This window comes from Ursus americanus, chromosome 13, assembly GCF_024610735.1.
Source record: "Ursus americanus isolate L20-20 chromosome 13, mUrsAme1.1.p, whole genome shotgun sequence".
Lineage (NCBI taxonomy): Eukaryota > Metazoa > Chordata > Mammalia > Carnivora > Ursidae > Ursus > Ursus americanus.
The window spans coordinates 69,533,250-69,550,138 of record NC_142139.1 but is presented as its reverse complement, the minus strand read 5'-3'; the positions used below and the strand labels follow the sequence as shown (position 1 = coordinate 69,550,138).

Below are 16,889 nucleotides of genomic sequence, written 5' to 3'. Positions count from 1 at the left end.
CAGAGGCCAGATTCATACTCAACTCTGGTGATTGTTACCCAATTCCATTAAACAAGAAACACCTTTCATCTTTCAAATCGTTCAATTAAAAAGAAAACCAATTTATTCTCAACACACTGGACATGTTCATTGCTCAAAAGACTTTCTGTAAGAATCATATATATGAGCGCTCATTCATTCTAACAAGATTCTAAGTTATTAGAAGGGCAAGGATCAAGCTGTACACCTTTCAGCTTATGAAGTATTTCTTCAGCACCACCATGTATCATAGCATAATATTTAAGCCATTGCACCTGCCTTGAGGGAACTAGGGAACAGGATACAGAATAGTAAATGCTAACTGTGCAGTCCAAGAAAGAGATCAACAATGAGTCAAGACAGTTGGGGAAGGTTTCAACGAAGATTAGAATTGAGTCCATCTTGAGGATCAGCAGGATATTGACACTGAGAAGGAAACGAGGGGGACTCCAGGGATGAAAGTGAGAAGCAAGAACAGTAGAAGCGTACATATCTTTCCAAAGTAGTGTATACATTGTTCACAGAGCTTGAGTGGCCGACGGTTGCTTATCGCTGACGTTACCATAAAAGAAAGCTATCTTGGAAGTTTAAGTGTTTGAAGTAGCGGCTAGTGGAAGAGCCGCATCGTGATTCACTAGCGACCCTGGCGCCTCTGGCGCCCCTTAGCGGGACTCTACAATTCCACTCTCTGAAGCCTCCACAATTTAGGTGCAGAAGCGTTAGCTTCTCTATAATGCGTCGCCAAACTCTATGATCCCTGAGGGGGCGGGACGCTCACTTACACGCCGCGCACGCGCGAAGCCCCTGCGCCGCACAAAGACTGCGGGAGGAGGTGTCGGCGCAAGCGCTTTGAGCCTGTCAGAAAATCGCCTCCTGGCGCAGGGAAGGCAGAGGGAAGCATGCGCTTAAGAAGGCCCGGGACTTATTTCACGCTGGGGGTGGCGATGACGTAATGACAGAGGAGGAGGTGGTCAAGGAACGGAAGCCGGGAGGGAACTAGGGCGGAAGGGGACCAGGGCCGGGGTTGTGTTCGGCGCCTTGGCGGGGCTGGGGTTCCGATGTGGTCCCCGGAGCGGGAGGCCGAGGCCCCGGCCGGGGGAGACCCGGCGGGCCTACTGCCCCCCGAGTGGGAGGAGGATGAGGAACGCATGTCTTTCCTATTCTCCGCCTTCAAAAGGAGTCGCGAGGTGAACAGCACCGACTGGGACAGCAAGATGGGCTTCTGGGCTCCGTTGGTGCTGAGCCACAGCCGCCGCCAGGGGGTGGTGCGCCTGCGTCTGCGGGACTTGCAGGAGGCCTTTCAGCGCAAGGGCAGTGTCCCGCTGGGGCTGGCCACCGTGCTGCAGGACCTGCTACGGTGAGGGCGGACCCCGGGCAGGGGGCGGGGGTGGCTCCCTGAGGGTACCGCGCCCAGCCGAGGGTCTGGACCGCCGGAGCGGATCTGTGTTTGTTCAGTACGCAAGGAGGACAAGGAGGTTGGGTTAAGGGTGTGGAGGGAGAGGGAGACGGGGCATCGGGCAAATTGGGGGGCCAGGATTGTCCGATTAGATTAGATTGAGACGGTAGGAGGAGAGACCCGCCTGGCAGAGGTGACAATGACTTGTCTGGCCTGGAATCCCGTTGTGTAGTTATTTCATAGGGGCTTCCAAATTTGAATTACCCCGGCACAGAAGGTCCGCAAGATAGGATTTATTGAACTAGAGGAAGGTCAGGACTAAGAAGAGGGCAGTTGTGGGGAAGAGACCTGTGGGGATCTTGCCAGCAGGCCCCGGCACAGGTCATTTGTCCAGCATGTCTGGGCTTGTCCTTGGCACAGGCTGGTTGAAGCAGAGGACATGAAGCAGGTTAAGGGCTTTCCTGGGTACCTTGGTGCTCTGAGAAGGTTCTGTAGGTGTTACCTGTGTGACAGGTGCAGGGTTTTAGAGGTACCTGAGGCAGTAGCATGGATATGTTATCTAATAGATGTACCGCACTTAATAGTATGCAGGTAGTTTGCGCACACCGTTCATCTGACCTCCTCAGCAGTCCTGAGGGCGAGATGATAGAATTATCCTCCCTCAGCTGACAGAAGAGGGGGCTGAGACTGAGAGCAAGCGGCTTACTCGAGGTCACACAGTTAGTGAGAGGTAATGGCCAGGACTGGACCCCTAGTCTCCTGATTCTGAATCATTTGAGGATCACATTGTACATATGCTGAGAACAGCCTCGCTAGCATAGTACCTGCTTCGGTGAATGAAGAAAATGAGCTTTGATATGTTGCTTTGAGTTTGCTGCTCTTCCTGATGAAGGGGTCTCCCTTCTCCCCAGTACTTTTGTATTGGCTGACGCTGATGGGACAAGCCATTTCTGAAACTTACTGTTTCTGAGAAAGAGTATGTGCCAAGTTGAGGGCCAAAGGGTCTGGGCTCAGATCTTGGCTCTGCCGCTTGCTCAATTTTGTGCCCCTCTTTAAGCTTCAGTTTCACCAACTATAAAATGATGATAAGATAATTGTCGTTAGGTTTATCGTGAGGATTTGAAACATAATCCTTACATAGCCCTTCGCAGAGTAATTGGTTCATGGTAAGCATTCAGTAAATGTGGCTGCTTATCACCAGTACCATTAAGTGCTTAGGCCCTATCTCTGCCCTTGCTTAGGAATAGCGGAAAACCTTTTCTCTAACCATCTTTGTGTATTTCCTTAGGTCTTGCATTAACACTAACCCATTATTGTTATTTTCATTTGATCATATGGAGCTTCATTTGTAAAAGGAAGTCTCAAGGTAGGCTCTGCAGCCTTAATGGAGAGCTTGCATTGTGGAGCCAAGTTATACTTTAGATTTGGCGTCTCTCACCTCAGTCCTTCTATTTTCTCACTAAAACGCCAACATCAACATCCATCTCACAGAGTTGTCATGAGGCTTTCAGCTGGAGCATAAACAGTGCTGCTCATTACAGCTGGCACAGCGTAGGTACCTAAGAAGTGGTGTGATGACGACCAAATTTGTCTCTTGGGGGAAGGTGGGAACCGGAATGGGACATTGCCTTAAGCCTACTACATGCCCTTTTCTTTCTTTGCCTGCAGTCGAGGCGAGCTACAGCGGGAGTCAGACTTCATGGCCAGTGTAGACAGCAGCTGGATCTCCTGGGGGGTTGGAGTCTTCCTGCTGAAGCCCCTCAAGTGGACTCTTTCCAACATGCTAGGTGACAATAAAGTTCCTGCCGAGGAGGTGCTTGTGGCTGTGGAGCTGCTTAAGGTGGGTGCTCAGAGCGGAGAGGTCTGGATGTCATCTGCGGTGATGACCAGGTGCTCCACGTTCCTGTGTGTATCCTTAGAAGGAGAACATCTTTTTTGCATGGTGACAGAGTTGGTACCTGAGTTTATCTGACCTTCTGTAGACTATCTAGTCGTTAGTTGGATTGTACATTTCAGAGGTGATCCTCTGTCTTGGAATTGTCCATAACATAGAGTTGATTACTTTCTGTATTTGTAAACATTAGTGATAAGCTAAAGTTTAGAAAATTCTTTGTCTTCTGTAGTTTACTGGTATGAATTTCTCAGGATTTCAGAGGACCCTGTGACTTCAGCTTTGCCTTCTCTTAAAGCAGCAGACCAGGTTCAGATTTCCTCCTCTGTGGACTATAACCCTCTCCCCTTCCAGCTTACCGATGGTCTTAGTTCCACTGAAGAGGCCACCAGGCCCTTGGTCAGCTTCCGCCTGGCCTGCCTTCCCTAGCCAGCCTAGAGCATTGCTGGTTCAGTGGTAGAATTCTCGCCTGCCCTAGCCAGCCTGGAGCACGTACCCAGCTTCTCTGCAGCTCTCTCGGGCCACCCGAGATGCCAGCACATCCAGTGCCGTAGACCAGTCCCACTGTCTGCCATCCCTGCTAGAGAAAATCATCCTGTCACCAAGACTGCGGTCCCTTTCATGGTGCCCAGCTCTAGGAGGGCCCTCAGAGCCATTCCTCAGCCCAGTTTCTTATCCTTTCCCAGCCCGCTCACACTTGCCTTCCATACGCCACCCCCATGACTCTGCTGACATTTCACTGAGAAGGTAGAATCGCCTAAGTCAAGCCTTCAGTTTTCTGTCCTTCTGCATCGAGTTCAACATCTTTGAGCCTTTATTGCTCCCCAAGCTCAGAGGATGAGGTGTCTGTCTTCTCTTCCACACGGGCTCTTGAGTCTGTCTCTACCCTGCTGTCCCCTCATCCCATCAGTCTCTCTTGATCTGTATATTCCATCTCCCTTGCTTGGTGCTCTCCTTCCTCAGCCTCTGAACCCTCTCAAGGTTTTCCCATCACAGAGTGGGGTCCTTTGTGGGACCTGGTCACTACCTCGTTAGTGCTCTGTTTCTCTCCTTGACCACGTTTTGTTGTCACCACTTGCTGACCTCCCAGTGCTCTAACCCAGCGCACAGCTGCTTCAGCCCCAGCACTCCACCAAACTGCTCTGTGTGTACCTGTTGACAAAGTTGACTGAGCACCAGGTAGCAGAAGTATACCGTAGACAGTACTTATTTTTGAAACTCACAGACCAAGCCCAACCCCAGGACCTTTGCATAGCCCCAAAGGCTTCCTCACAGCTGGAGCCAGCTCAGCATCTTCATCCCTCATCCCAACAGAAGCTCCAGTTCACCTTGACAGACCCCCAACCCTCTCTACCTCAGATGGAGGTGGAGGTCTCCAAAATCTACCACCTCTCCCTGTCCTTCACAATTTGACCGAGCAGCGTGCATCTGCTTCAAGGGAAGGGCTCTTTCCCCTCCCCCACCCACATGGTTATCCTCCCACCGGGCGCGCTGACCTCCAGGACTTAGCTAAGGCCACGCAGAAACTGCAGGATGGTTTGTGTGGCTCTGGGCCAAGCTCCATTCCTCTTTGCAGTCTTTTACCTCAAGTGTTTTCCAACCTGGAACATAGGGAGGTAGACTCATTTATCCCCACAGATGGGGTTTTGGATTCATAGTCTTTTGAGAACAAAGGCAGAGATGGGGGTGGAAGTGGAATTAATAACATAGATCTTCCAAGAACCAATGATAATTTTTTAAAAATTTTTTATTATGTTATGTTAGTCACCATACAGTACATCCTTAGTTTTTGATGTTGTGTTCCATGATTCATTACTTGCATATAACACCCAGGGCACCATGCAATACGTGCCCTCCTTAATACCCATCACCGGCCTCTCCCAATCCCCCACCCCCCTCCCCTCTGAAGCCCTCTATTTGTTTCTCAGCGTCCATAGTCTCTCGTGGTTCATCCAACAATAATTTTTAACTGCAGTGTAGTTTAATCTTATTTAAGTAGAAAAATAAATCTCACTCTGCAGTGGCATGGTACTGTTAAATCTGTACCCAGTTTACATCACGAAACAGAGCGCTTAACAGTTAAGCTCATTCCATGACACCTGCTTTCCATTATATGGTGACTTCACTGTTTTCTCCTGGGATGGAACCTTGCTTCCCTTTGTGAAAGTGAAGAGTCTTATCTGGATATTTTTATAAAACAAAGCCTACTTCTGAGGTAAATTGATTTTCCCAAGTCTAGACGCAGAAAGCCAGTTACTTTTTATTTTATTTGAAAAAGTACAAAAAAGTAAAAATTGCCTCTTAATTTTGCTATTTAAAATAATTATACAAAGAAACAAACGTTTCCTTTCTGTTCATCCCATTTCCATCTCTTTGGGTGCATTCCTTTCTGTTCGTGTGAGCGCACAGATTTTCACGTATTTTCTTATTGACCTTGTCCCACACCATTGTATTACTTTCTGTTTTATTTTGTTGTTAGCATTTAATGCTTCCTGAAAATATTATTTACTTGTTTACTTATTATAATCTGTCTCTCCTACCAGAAAGGAGAAGCTCCATTGGCTCTGGGATGCTGAGAACAGAGCCTGCTACGTAATAGAGAGTCAGCAAACATTTGTTGAATAAATACGTGAATGTACACATACATACAAAAATATGCATGCTCACACACTCCATTTTTTCCAGAAATAGAATCTTATTTTACTTATTGGTCTGCAGCCTGCCTTTTTTTCTTTACACTTCAGTACGTCATGCGCATGTTTCTAGGCCCCGACATAACACAGATCGACTTCATGCTTTCGGATGGCTGTGTAATAATACTATAGATACACCGCAATTTAAGCCGTAGTTACCACGCAGTTGGATGGTTAAGTCATTCCAATTTCTCTATTACCAAAAAAAAAAAAAGAATACTTCTTTGACAGCCTTGTGTATACATCTGTGTACTTCTATTTTTATTTTTATGGAGTTAATTTCTAGAAATGCATATGTACAGAAATTGCCAAATTCCTTTTCAGAAGTTTGTATTGATTGACACATTTATTGAAGTATTCAGTCTCCCCACATCCTTGCCAGCACTGGATAACATGAGTCTTTTAAATTTTGCCAATACGATGAACAAAAATGATGCTTCCTATTTGGGATTTGAGCAGGTTTCCCCCTGTCTGCTGGCCATTTACAAATCCCCTTCTGTGCATTGCCTATTTACATATTTTGTTTGTTTTTATATTGGATTGTTTGTCCTTTATATAGGAGTTTTTTTTAATGTATTAGGGCTATATATATATATATATATATATATATATATATATATAACATATTTAGTGTTAGGGATGTAAATATTGTTTTCTGGTCTCTGTTTTGCTTTTCATTTTTATTTATGTTGTCTTTTGCCATATAGAAGTTTCCATGTTTCTATAGTCAGATCTTTCAAAATTTTCCTTTATGGGTACTGAATTTCTGGTCTTGCTTACAAAGGCATCCTCCAGTTCAAGGTTAATTAGATTTTTAAAATATTTTCTCGGGCACCTGGGTGGTTCAGTTGGTTAAGTGTCTGACTCTTGATTTCTTTTTCTTTCTTTTCTTTTTTTTTAAGATTTTGTTTATTTATTTGACAGAGAGACAGCCAGCGAGAAAGAGGGAACACAAGCAGGGGGAGTGGGAGAGGAAGAAGCAGGCTCCCAGTGGAGCAGGGAGCCTGATGCGGGGCTCGATCCCAGGACCCTGGGATCACGCCCTTGGCTGAAGGCAGATGCTTAACGACTGAGCCACCCAGGTGCCCCTAAAAATAGCACTTTAATTATCTTCCCCTTTACTCAAAGATTTTAAAGGTTTTATTTATTTATTTGAGAGAAAGTGAAAGAGTAAGAAAGCACAAGACGGGGAGGGGCAGAGGGAGAAGCAGACTCCCAGCTGAGCAGGGAGCCTGATGCGGGGCTCTATCCCAGGACTCTGGGATCACGCCCTGGGCCAAAGGCAGACGCTTAACGACTGAGCCACCCAGGCGCCCCTGACTCTTGATTTCAACTCAGGTTGTGATCTCATAGTCATGAGATCGAGCCCCATGTTGGGCTCTGTGGGGAGCCCACAGAGTCTATGGAGAGTCTGCTTAAGATTTTCTTTCCCTCTGCCCCTCCCCCCACTCTGTCTTTTCTCTCTCTTTCTCTCAAATAAATAAATAAAATCTTTAAAAAAAATGTTAAAAAATATTTTCTTGGGATGCCTGGATGGCTCAGTTGGTTAAGCATCTGCCTTCAGTTCAGGTAATGATCTCAGGGTCCTGGGATTGTACTCCCCATCGGGCTGCTTCTACTCCCCCCCCCCCGCCCCTGCTGTGCACACGCACTCTCTCTCTGTCAAAACTAAATCATCTTTAAAAAACATTTTTTTTTCTCAATTTAAATTTCAGTAATTTGGCATTTGTTTTTGTATACCTGGTAAGGAAAAATGATTTTCTTCCAAACAGATAGGCAAATAATGTCTTAACATCTTTTTTTTTTTTAAAGATTTATTTTTTTATTTGAGAGAGAGCCCGAACAAGCGGTGGGAGGGACAGAGGGAGAGAAACTCAAGCAGATGCCTTGCTGAGTGCAGAGCCTGATGCAGTAGTCAGTCTCACAATGCTGAGATCATGACCGCTGCAGAAATCAAGAGTCGGATGGGGCGCCTGGGTGGCGCGGTCGTTAAGCCTCTGCCTTCGGCTCAGGGCATGATCCTGGTGTTCTGGGATCGAGCCCCACATCAGGCTCCTCTGCTGGGAGCCTGCTTCTTCCGCTCCCACACCCCCTGCTTGTGTTCCCTCTCTCGCTGGCTGTCTCTATCTCTGTCAAATAAATAAATAAAATCTAAAAAAAAAAAAAAAAAAAAGAAATCAAGAGTCGGACAGTCAACCAGCTGAGCCACCCGGGCGCCCCAGCATCATTTGTTGTTTACCATTTGTCTGTTGGTGTGGACACCACACTGTTCTTACTACAGTAGCTTTATAATAAGGATTATTATCTGACAAGGCAGGTAAATCAAATGAAAACTTTAGTCTCTATCTTATTAGACTCTTCTCTTGCCTTTGACACTGTTGACCACTCATTTCTTAAAATTTTCCATTTCTTTGACTTTGTTGTCTTTACCCTGTGCGTTCTCCTTGGTTCTCCCTAAGTGGTGCCCTGGGTCTCGTTTGTAAGTTCCTTTGTCTTTTAAACATTGGTCTTGACCTTCTGTATGCTTGAGGACTTTCAGAGTTCTGTCCTGTCCGGGTGTCCCCTCTGAGCTTCAGATTTGTATATCCAGTTACCTGCTGTGTGTGTTTGCTTGGGTGCACCCCAGGCATCCCAGACGTGTCCAAAATGGAATGTTTTGTCTTTCCCATAGAATATGCGTTTCCTTCTGTGTTCTTTCTATTAATTAATAGCATCACGTCTACCTGGTCACTCAAGCCAGAACCCAGGAGTCATCCTGGACTGCACTTTCTCCTTCCACCCCATGCCCGGTTACTAGGGACTGCCTGTTTTCTCCTCTGAATTTTTCTTGAACCCATCCCTTTTCTGTTCCTCTCACCATTGCCCCGTTCAGTCCCTCCTGGTCTCTTGCATAAATGGTCTCCCTGCCTCTCAGCCTAGCTCCTACAGTCCAGCCTTCCTGCTTGTCAGCTGGATCTCCGTTAATCCAGCCTTGTCACTTCCCTTCCAAGAGTACGCACCATCTGCAGAGAAAGGACAGCAAAGAAGATACTACAGCTTGTGTAAGAGAGAGGTGCTTCTGCTCTCCCTCCCCTTCCTGTCCACATCCATAAACACCGTATTGACTCATCTTCTATACCATTGCTCATGACCGTCCCCCTTCCTGAGATACCCTTCCCACCTACTTCACCTAGGAGCTTACTCACCCTTCGGAACTCTTCTCAACAACGATTTGTCCCCCCCAAGCAATCTCTGAACTCCTGGGCGTTCCTTCCTTAGATTTTCATAGCACTCTGTGCGTACCTCAGTTAAGTATTTCTTATTTGCGGAAGACTGAGAGAGTAATTTCCATGTAGGAGGAACACAGTGGCATTGTTTCTTGAAACTTGTGTTTCCTAGGCTCCTCACAAAACCCCTGTCCCACCTCGTTGTCACATATTTCTCTCTTGAGACTCTCTGTAGACTCAGTAATGCTCTTGTTTGCATTCTCGCCAGTTGGCATAAAAATGGAGAGACCAGCGTTGGAAGGGAATTTGGATGTCCTCTCCTCCACGTTCTTCAGTCTGTAAAAGGGATGCTGAGGACCAGTGAGACTGACTGGTCCAGGCCACATAGGCCGAGCTGAAAACCAGGCCTCAGCTCTCGGTCATGGTTATGCCACCACACCACCTTGGGCTCCTCTTCCTCCCCCTGGGCTGGGCGACACAGAAACATAAAGTCCCAAACAGACACGCAAACACAGAGCTGGCTCCGTGTATCATGTACCTCCTTTCATCTGTATGCACCAGTCTTCCCTCCGAGGTTTAGAAAACTCAAGTTCTTTTTCCTTTCCCAAAGCTGCTACTTTAGGGGAGGCAGGGTCCGAGCCCCCTGCTCTTGTCTTGCATGATCCTGGTTTGGACACACGGGGTCAGGCTCACGGGGCTCCGTGGGCAGTGGCCAGGCGTGTAAGCACACTTGCCTCCCCTGCAGGAGAAGGCCGAGGAGGTGTATCGTCTGTATCAGAACTCCCCTCTCTCCTCGCACCCTGTGGTGGCCCTGGCAGAGTTGAGCACCCTCTGTGCGGGCTCCTGTCCGGATGAGAGGACCTTCTACTTGGTGTTGCTGCAGCTGCAGAAAGAGAAGAGAGTCACGGTTCTTGAGCAGAACGGGGAAAAGGTACGGAAGTCCAGCTGTTCATTCACCGACTCACCGATGGCTTATTAAGTACATACTGACGTGCCCGCCGGCCTTCCTGCCTGGGGATGTCTCAGCATTTGTGGTAGGGGCCCCAGTAATTTGTCCCTGTCCCTCAGATTGTGAAGTTTGCCCGAGGGCCACATGCCAAGGTCTCTCCTGTCAACGACGTAGATGTTGGGGTTTACCAGCTGATGCAGAGTGAACAGCTGCTCTCGCGCAAAGTGGAGTCCTTGTCCCAGGAGGCAGAGAGGTAACTACCCTGAGCTGAGCGCCCTCCAATCCCCACCCTGCCTGGCCCTCAGAGCCAGCAAAGCACTGGTGTCTGCGGGCTCTTTTCCAAAAAAAAAAGGTTATTGTACTAATTACAAAGTACTGACTGCTCAGTGCAGCAGTCGTGCAAAAATACAGACTATCACAAAGGAGAAAGAAATGAATTTTAATTCTTTCCCCCAAGATTACATCCGTCCACGTTATGTTTATGCTCTTCCGTGCCAGTATCCTTTTAACCGGTGTCTGTCGAGCCAGGCCTTGTCTTAGGGACTTAGGGACACCGTAGTGAACGAGGCAGGTCTCTGCCTTCCAGGCTCTTTCTGAGGGATTCCTGCTCTTTCCCTTACATGGGGAAGGCACCCCACTAATGGCACATGAACGCTTCTCTAAAACGTAGGCTAGACGGACGTTGAATTAAAATGCTCACTTGTCCTTACAGTGAGAGAGACCCAACATTGTGGGGAGGCCAGGGAACATGTCCAGAGCCATTGCTGGTGTTAAGAATCGAGTCCTTATCTCCTGGCTGCCGAAACGGGGCTCTGTTGTTGAGGTGCCTAGTTGGCACATTCTTCCCTGGCGGCTGACACAGCTTGTCCTTCGTCGTTTGCCTTTCTCACGTGCATATGTTCACGTTTCTATCTCAGCTTGCTGCGGGAGTTTGCCAGAGGGCTCTTGGGCATCGTCTTTCTGGCCATCGGGTGGAAGTGATTAGATTTTCAGATTTGAAAGTACCTTAATTAAGTGGGACTCTCAGGGACAATTCAGGACACTGCCACCCCCTTCCTACGCCACAGTCATCTTGATCTGTCCCCTGTGTTTCGTAGGTGTAAAGAAGAAGCCCGCCGGGCATGCCGAGCAGGAAAGAAGCAGCTGGTGAGTTTCCCCTTCTCTCCTGCAGTTGTGTGCCTGTGCCTTGGGCTGGCAGTGGGCGGTGGTGCCCCAGCGGTTCAGAGAGGAGCTTGGGGCACGAGGGGGAAACGTCTGCAGGTGGTCCAGGTACCACAGCTTGCGATGGTCTTAACCATCTGAGAAAGCCTTGCTTCCCCTGGCCCTCTGGCCCGTCTGACCAGGTCTCCATGCCCCCCAGGCACTGAGGTCTCTCAAGGCAAAGCAACGGACAGAGAAGCGCATCGAGGCCCTCCATGCCAAGCTGGACACTGTTCAAGGCATCCTGGACCGGATCTATGCCTCCCAGACAGACCAGATGGTAGCCACTGCCCCTCTGCTCCAGTCTCGGGGTGGTCTCTCCGGCATGCACTCCTCATTCTCCCCACTGTAGCCATGCTGTTTGGAGGAGGCCCGGGTTTTTCAGGGTAGTGTTGGGAGCTTGCTTCTCCTGTTGGGAAGTTTTGGCCTTGGTGAACATGGGATGAATCAAGTGCGGGTGGTTAAAAAAACAAAAAATGAAGCATGAGAGACTATGGACTCTGAGAAACAAACTGCGGGCTTCAGAGGGGAGGGGGGTGGGGGACTGGGATAGGCTGGTGATGGGTAGTAGGGAGGGCACGTATTGCATGGTGCACTGGGTGTTATACGCAACTAATGAATCATCGAACTTTACATCAAAAACCAGGGATGTACTGTATGATGACTAACATGATATAATAAAAAAAATATTTAAAAAAACACAAAAAAAAACCAAAACAAAACCAAAAACCCCCAAAGTTACCATTTGGAGATGACACAATATTGGCACGTATTTTGCCCGGGGTTCTTCATTTGCACTGATAACTTTGCTTTCTCTTTAGGTTTTCAATGCCTATCAGGCTGGCGTAGGAGCACTAAAACTCTCCATGAAGGATGTCACAGTGGAGAAGGCAGAGAGCCTTGTGGATCAGATCCAAGAGGTACAGGAAGGGGCCAGGGAGGAACAGCTGCAGAAGGAAGTCAGTGAGGGCAGGTGTGACTGGCTGCACTTCCTCTTTCCCAAACTGCACTCTTTCACTTGTGCACTTGAGGAAGATTGTCTTGATTCTCAGACGGGGCAGCACTACTTGGTAACCCTGAACATTGAGCCCGAAAGACCGAGACCCCCAGAGGTGGCTCCCTGCGTTCAGGGCCTTGTGCTTTTCTCTTACAGCTGTGTGACACCCAGGATGAAGTTTCTCAGACTCTGGCTGGTGGGGTGACCAACGGCTTAGGTGAGTTGACAAGCCAGTTCTTTTCTTCCTTCCTTTCTAAGAGGCCTTCACTTCCTTGCGCTGTAATGGGTTGGATCATAGATGTACTTTTCCTGGTGCAGACAGGGCTCTCCTCTCTGGGGCTCACCCACGGCTGTAGTTAGAAGGAACTGTCGTTCCCCCCCCTTGGTAGATTGTACTGTTGTACTGTTAACCTCTGGGCTGCAGCGATCTTGACTCATTAGACTTCCGACTGGAAGATCCTCCTTCAAGGGCAAGGGGAAGCAGGGTCAGTTCTGTGGTGTTAGCAAAATATATCCCCTCGATGACTTAGCTCTGTGTGTGGGAAAAGAGTATTTGCTTGGAGGTGCCCTCTGCCTCCCGACTCACGTGACTTTTCCGACCTACAAGGAGGCCTAGACATCTTTGGTAAAGCTGAGCTGAGTTATGCCGTCCTCAGTCCTTGACTCATGAATGCATTTGCTCCCTGGACTTTATATGTCCTCATGCCATCTTTTCTTTCCAGATTTTGACAGTGAGGAACTGGAGAAGGAATTGGACATCCTTCTTCAGGATACCACCAAAGAACCTTTGGATCTGCCTGACAACCCCCCTGAGACATTTTATACCAACAGTGTGCCTAACCCTAGGATCTCGGACGCTGAACTTGAAGCTGAACTTGAGAAACTGTCCTTATCAGAGGGAGGTATGGAGCTGTACTCCCAGGGTTGCCAGTGGGCATGGGGCCCTTGGTTGACAGTAGCCAGGCACGGGGGTGGTGAGTCCCAGCCCCGGTACTCAACTGGCCAGGGTACCAAACCCCATGAGGGAGTTGCGGGCTCCTTATTTATGTGAAGACTCCGACCCCTTAAACACCGGGATGCTTTCGTCCTACAGGTCTGCCTGGTGTAGAATTCAGTCATTTCTTCTCCTTACAGGTTTGGTCCCAAGCAGTAAATCTCCAAAAAGGCAATTGGAACCGACTCTCTAAAGCCATTCTAGGACCCTCAAGTGAAGGACCCTCGTGTAAAAGAGAGACCAGGCTTGTGTGTGTGTACATAGTTATTTAAATGAGAAACTCTCAGAGTTTTTTGGGAAGAGGAGGAAGGAGAACTACTCTGATTTATCTGGATGCTACCACTCACTACCGGACAGATGTAATTTCTGGAAGCGTGCTCACAAGGCGTGCTCCCAGCTGGTGTCATGGACCCGCCCTCTCATCTTTATAGTGCCACAGTTTATACAGTTGTGTGTTTGACCTGTCGTCTCTCATAGCCTGCAGTTCTTGCCATTGGCTCAGTGAGGTTTGTCTCCACCCACCAGCTTTGTCCCAGCCAATGAAGGTGAAAGAGTTGCAGCTTTGCCAAATCAAAACCAGCCCCTTCTCCCCACCCCACCGTTTTTTTCCGAGGACTTTATTCCGTCTGTAAGGTCAGGTAAACAACTTGTTCCAGTCCTACTCTGTTTGCATTGGCAATGCGAGGAAGGAGAACCAAACAGCTGCCACTTTATGGAGGAACGTGCAGTGTGAAAGGCTGTTCTGGGGGGTCACTGGCCACATTCTCCAGGTGTTCAGAAAAAGAGGGCCGCCCTGAGTGTCCGAGTCACGACAGCTGGCGAGGGGGCTCGTGTAGCTGGTGGATGCTGCCGCCTCTTCCATCTTACGCAGGAGATCTGCAGACTGGAGAGTTATTCTTAGTCTTTTGACCTTGAGGGGGAGAAGCCCAGGTGACTCTAGGGCCCCAGGTGTCCAAACTCCATATTTTTTTTTTAATAGGGCATAATGTTTGCCGTGCCCCCACCATGGAATAACTTGCATATAACTTAAGTATGTGTATCAGAACAAGCCACACAACCACACACCTCCCCTTCTTGAGCCCGGCACTCAACAACAGGTTCTTGGTTTGAGCTTCCGAAGCATTTCGCTTTGTAGCCCATTGCTCAGGGCAGGGGATCTGAGCCAGGATGTGCAATAGAAGCAAAAGACTGTGGCCCTCCGCTATGTCTGCTGTGTGCTTCCCCGGTCCTGCGCTACACCTGTCCTGCCTCCTGACATCCTGTCTTCCTACTTCCTTTGGTGGACTGGGGAGGATGGTCCGGGGAGGCAGACAGGAGGGTCTGAATGTTCTGGCAACAGGGAGAAGACAGGAGGACAGCCACACTGCCACTCTGCTGCCACAGTACAAGTATTTCTGCCTGGAGCCCTTTGCCCTGTCCCTCCTCCTCGAGGTGCTGCAGAGCCGAGGGAAAGAATTTGCTCCAGGCCAGGAGCATGAATTACGTTCAATTTCTCTCCTACTTGACCTTGGTAAATCGAAATGTTGGGGGTGAAGAGAAACAATCACTATTTTTTCTTTTTTATCTGGTAAATAATTAAAAGAAAAAACCCGAGCGCTTGTCCTTGTCTCTTCTTAGGTTGTACAGTGTCTTGTGCCTTCATGCCTCCCCATCCGCACCTGCAGCAGAGACACGCTCAGGGTCTTGGCTGAAGGCCGCGGGAGAAGGACGTGGCTGCAGAGTGAGTGCTGAGCTGGGCGCTGCCAACTGCTCGCTCTCCCACCACGCTGTGTCTCTTCCGGGGGAGGAGGCGTTCTTTGAAGGGCCTGGGTTGCAGGAGGGTGCCATCATCTTGTTGATTATTTTCCATGGCCTGTTCTCTTTCAATGACCCAATCCCTCTGCCTGCTTTTTTAGTCTGGCCCAGAATTCACTCAGCGCCTGCTACGTGCCCGGTGTTTGCCACGGCTGGCGGGTAGGCTGAGTGCAGAGCTAGGAACAGGCTGGAAGGTCTACCACAGCACTGGGTTCACAGCTCTAGGGGAGTCAACGAGCCCAGAGCAGAAACAGCGTGGCCAGAGAACCCGGTGAAACAGGCCAAGTGCTCTGAGGGAGGCATGTCCTAGGGACCCCCGGTCAAACTGAATGACCTGGACGTTGGGCATCTCTTCTTATCTCGTCTCATGTTACTCTTTCTCTCACTGACCAGAGCTGCTGAGGAGTCCTTGTTGAAATGTTTTAGCCTGGTCCCTTGCTGTGCTGAAAGCAATGAGAAGATGTTGAGTCTGGGTTGGCTCAGAGAGAGCAAGGAGCCGCTGGCTGGCGGTGGCTGCGTTTCTGCACATGATCCCCCAGGGAGCCTGAGTCCTACATCAGGATTCTCTCCTCTTGAAGGAATGCACTTGGTTGATTAAGGGAACTGATGAATTTTCTCATGTGTGGAGCTATATTGGGCCCAGATAAATCAGGCTCGCATACCACCCTGCTGAAAGTGGAGTGCCCTTCAGGGTACAAATAAAGAGCTAAGAAGTTCCCGGAATAAACACTTGGAGTTGGTGGGCTCCGGGTGGACTTCACTGAGGAGATGACATCCCAGCCTTCATTTCCCTTGAGTATTTTCTTGGGTGTTCAAAATCTTGTAAAGCAACTGAGTGTTAAAATATCCATCCGTCATTCTGCTTAGAACAAGTAGGCAGAGTTGGGGCGCCTGGGGAGTGCAATCGTTAAGCGTCTGCCTTCGGCTCAGGGCGTGATCTCGGGCGTTATGGGATCAAGCCCCACATCAGGCTCCTCCGCTGGAAGCCTGCTTCTTCCTCTCCCACTCCCCCTGCTTGTGTTCCCTATCTGGCTGGCTGTCTCTCTGTCAAATATAAATAAAATCTTAAAAAAAAAAAAAAGAACAAGAAGGCAGAAAAAATACGAATCAGGGAGTGGCTGGTCCTGACTGAGAATCAGGAAACCTAGCTCTAGTTCTTGCCCCAGCCACTAAAAAGTTGTATGGCTCTGGGCCTGCAAGCCTCTCATTTCTCCATCTGCAAAGCAAACCAGACAGACAAGAGGACTCCTGAGATTCTGACTGTCTTAGTCTCCCTGCATATGGTCTGCTCCTCCTTTCTCCTGAACACCTGCTGCCTTGGGATGAGCCGGAGCCAGGGCCACAGTGATGCCAAGCCTGGAAACGTGGCCGGAGAGTCCACAGTCACTGCCTGCCAGGGGACAGTGTGGCAGTGTGCAGAGAGCAGGTGTGGGAAGAGAGGACACTCTACCCATCTGGGGAGGTGGGAGAATGCGGGGCGAGCACAGCCTCAGCTTCTCCTGGGCCTCCCTGAAAGGGGCTCTTAGCCTGTGCCCCAGGCGCTGGGTGGGCTCTCCAGTCAGACACCCTTGTGAGAGGGATGACTTATCACTACCTGAAGGGCTGAGTCCAAGGTCGAGCAGGCAACCCCGTCCCCTGCCCCTCGAAGAGGTCAGGATATTCTGGTTCAATGTGCTGGAAATGTCATCAAGGCAATCAGAAAAGAGAAAGAACAACAAAGTTGTAAGAAAGTTGAGGCAACTGGGAAAGCT

At 49.0% G+C, this 16,889-nt stretch overlaps 1 protein-coding gene across 1 annotated transcript; it reads left to right on the top strand.

The window, feature by feature from the left end:
- The first annotated feature begins 877 nt into the window (after positions 1–877).
- CHMP7 (charged multivesicular body protein 7) lies at positions 878–14,937 on the top strand. Its single transcript, XM_045774076.2, has 10 exons — positions 878–1,375; positions 3,083–3,254; positions 9,950–10,135; positions 10,273–10,406; positions 11,251–11,299; positions 11,514–11,633; positions 12,175–12,273; positions 12,507–12,567; positions 13,073–13,252; positions 13,485–14,937. The coding sequence occupies exons 1-10, from the start codon at positions 1,077–1,079 to the stop codon at positions 13,535–13,537; spliced, it is 1,353 nt and encodes a 450-aa protein (XP_045630032.1). The 5' UTR covers positions 878–1,076; the 3' UTR covers positions 13,538–14,937.
- Positions 14,938–16,889: the final 1,952 nt, after the last annotated feature.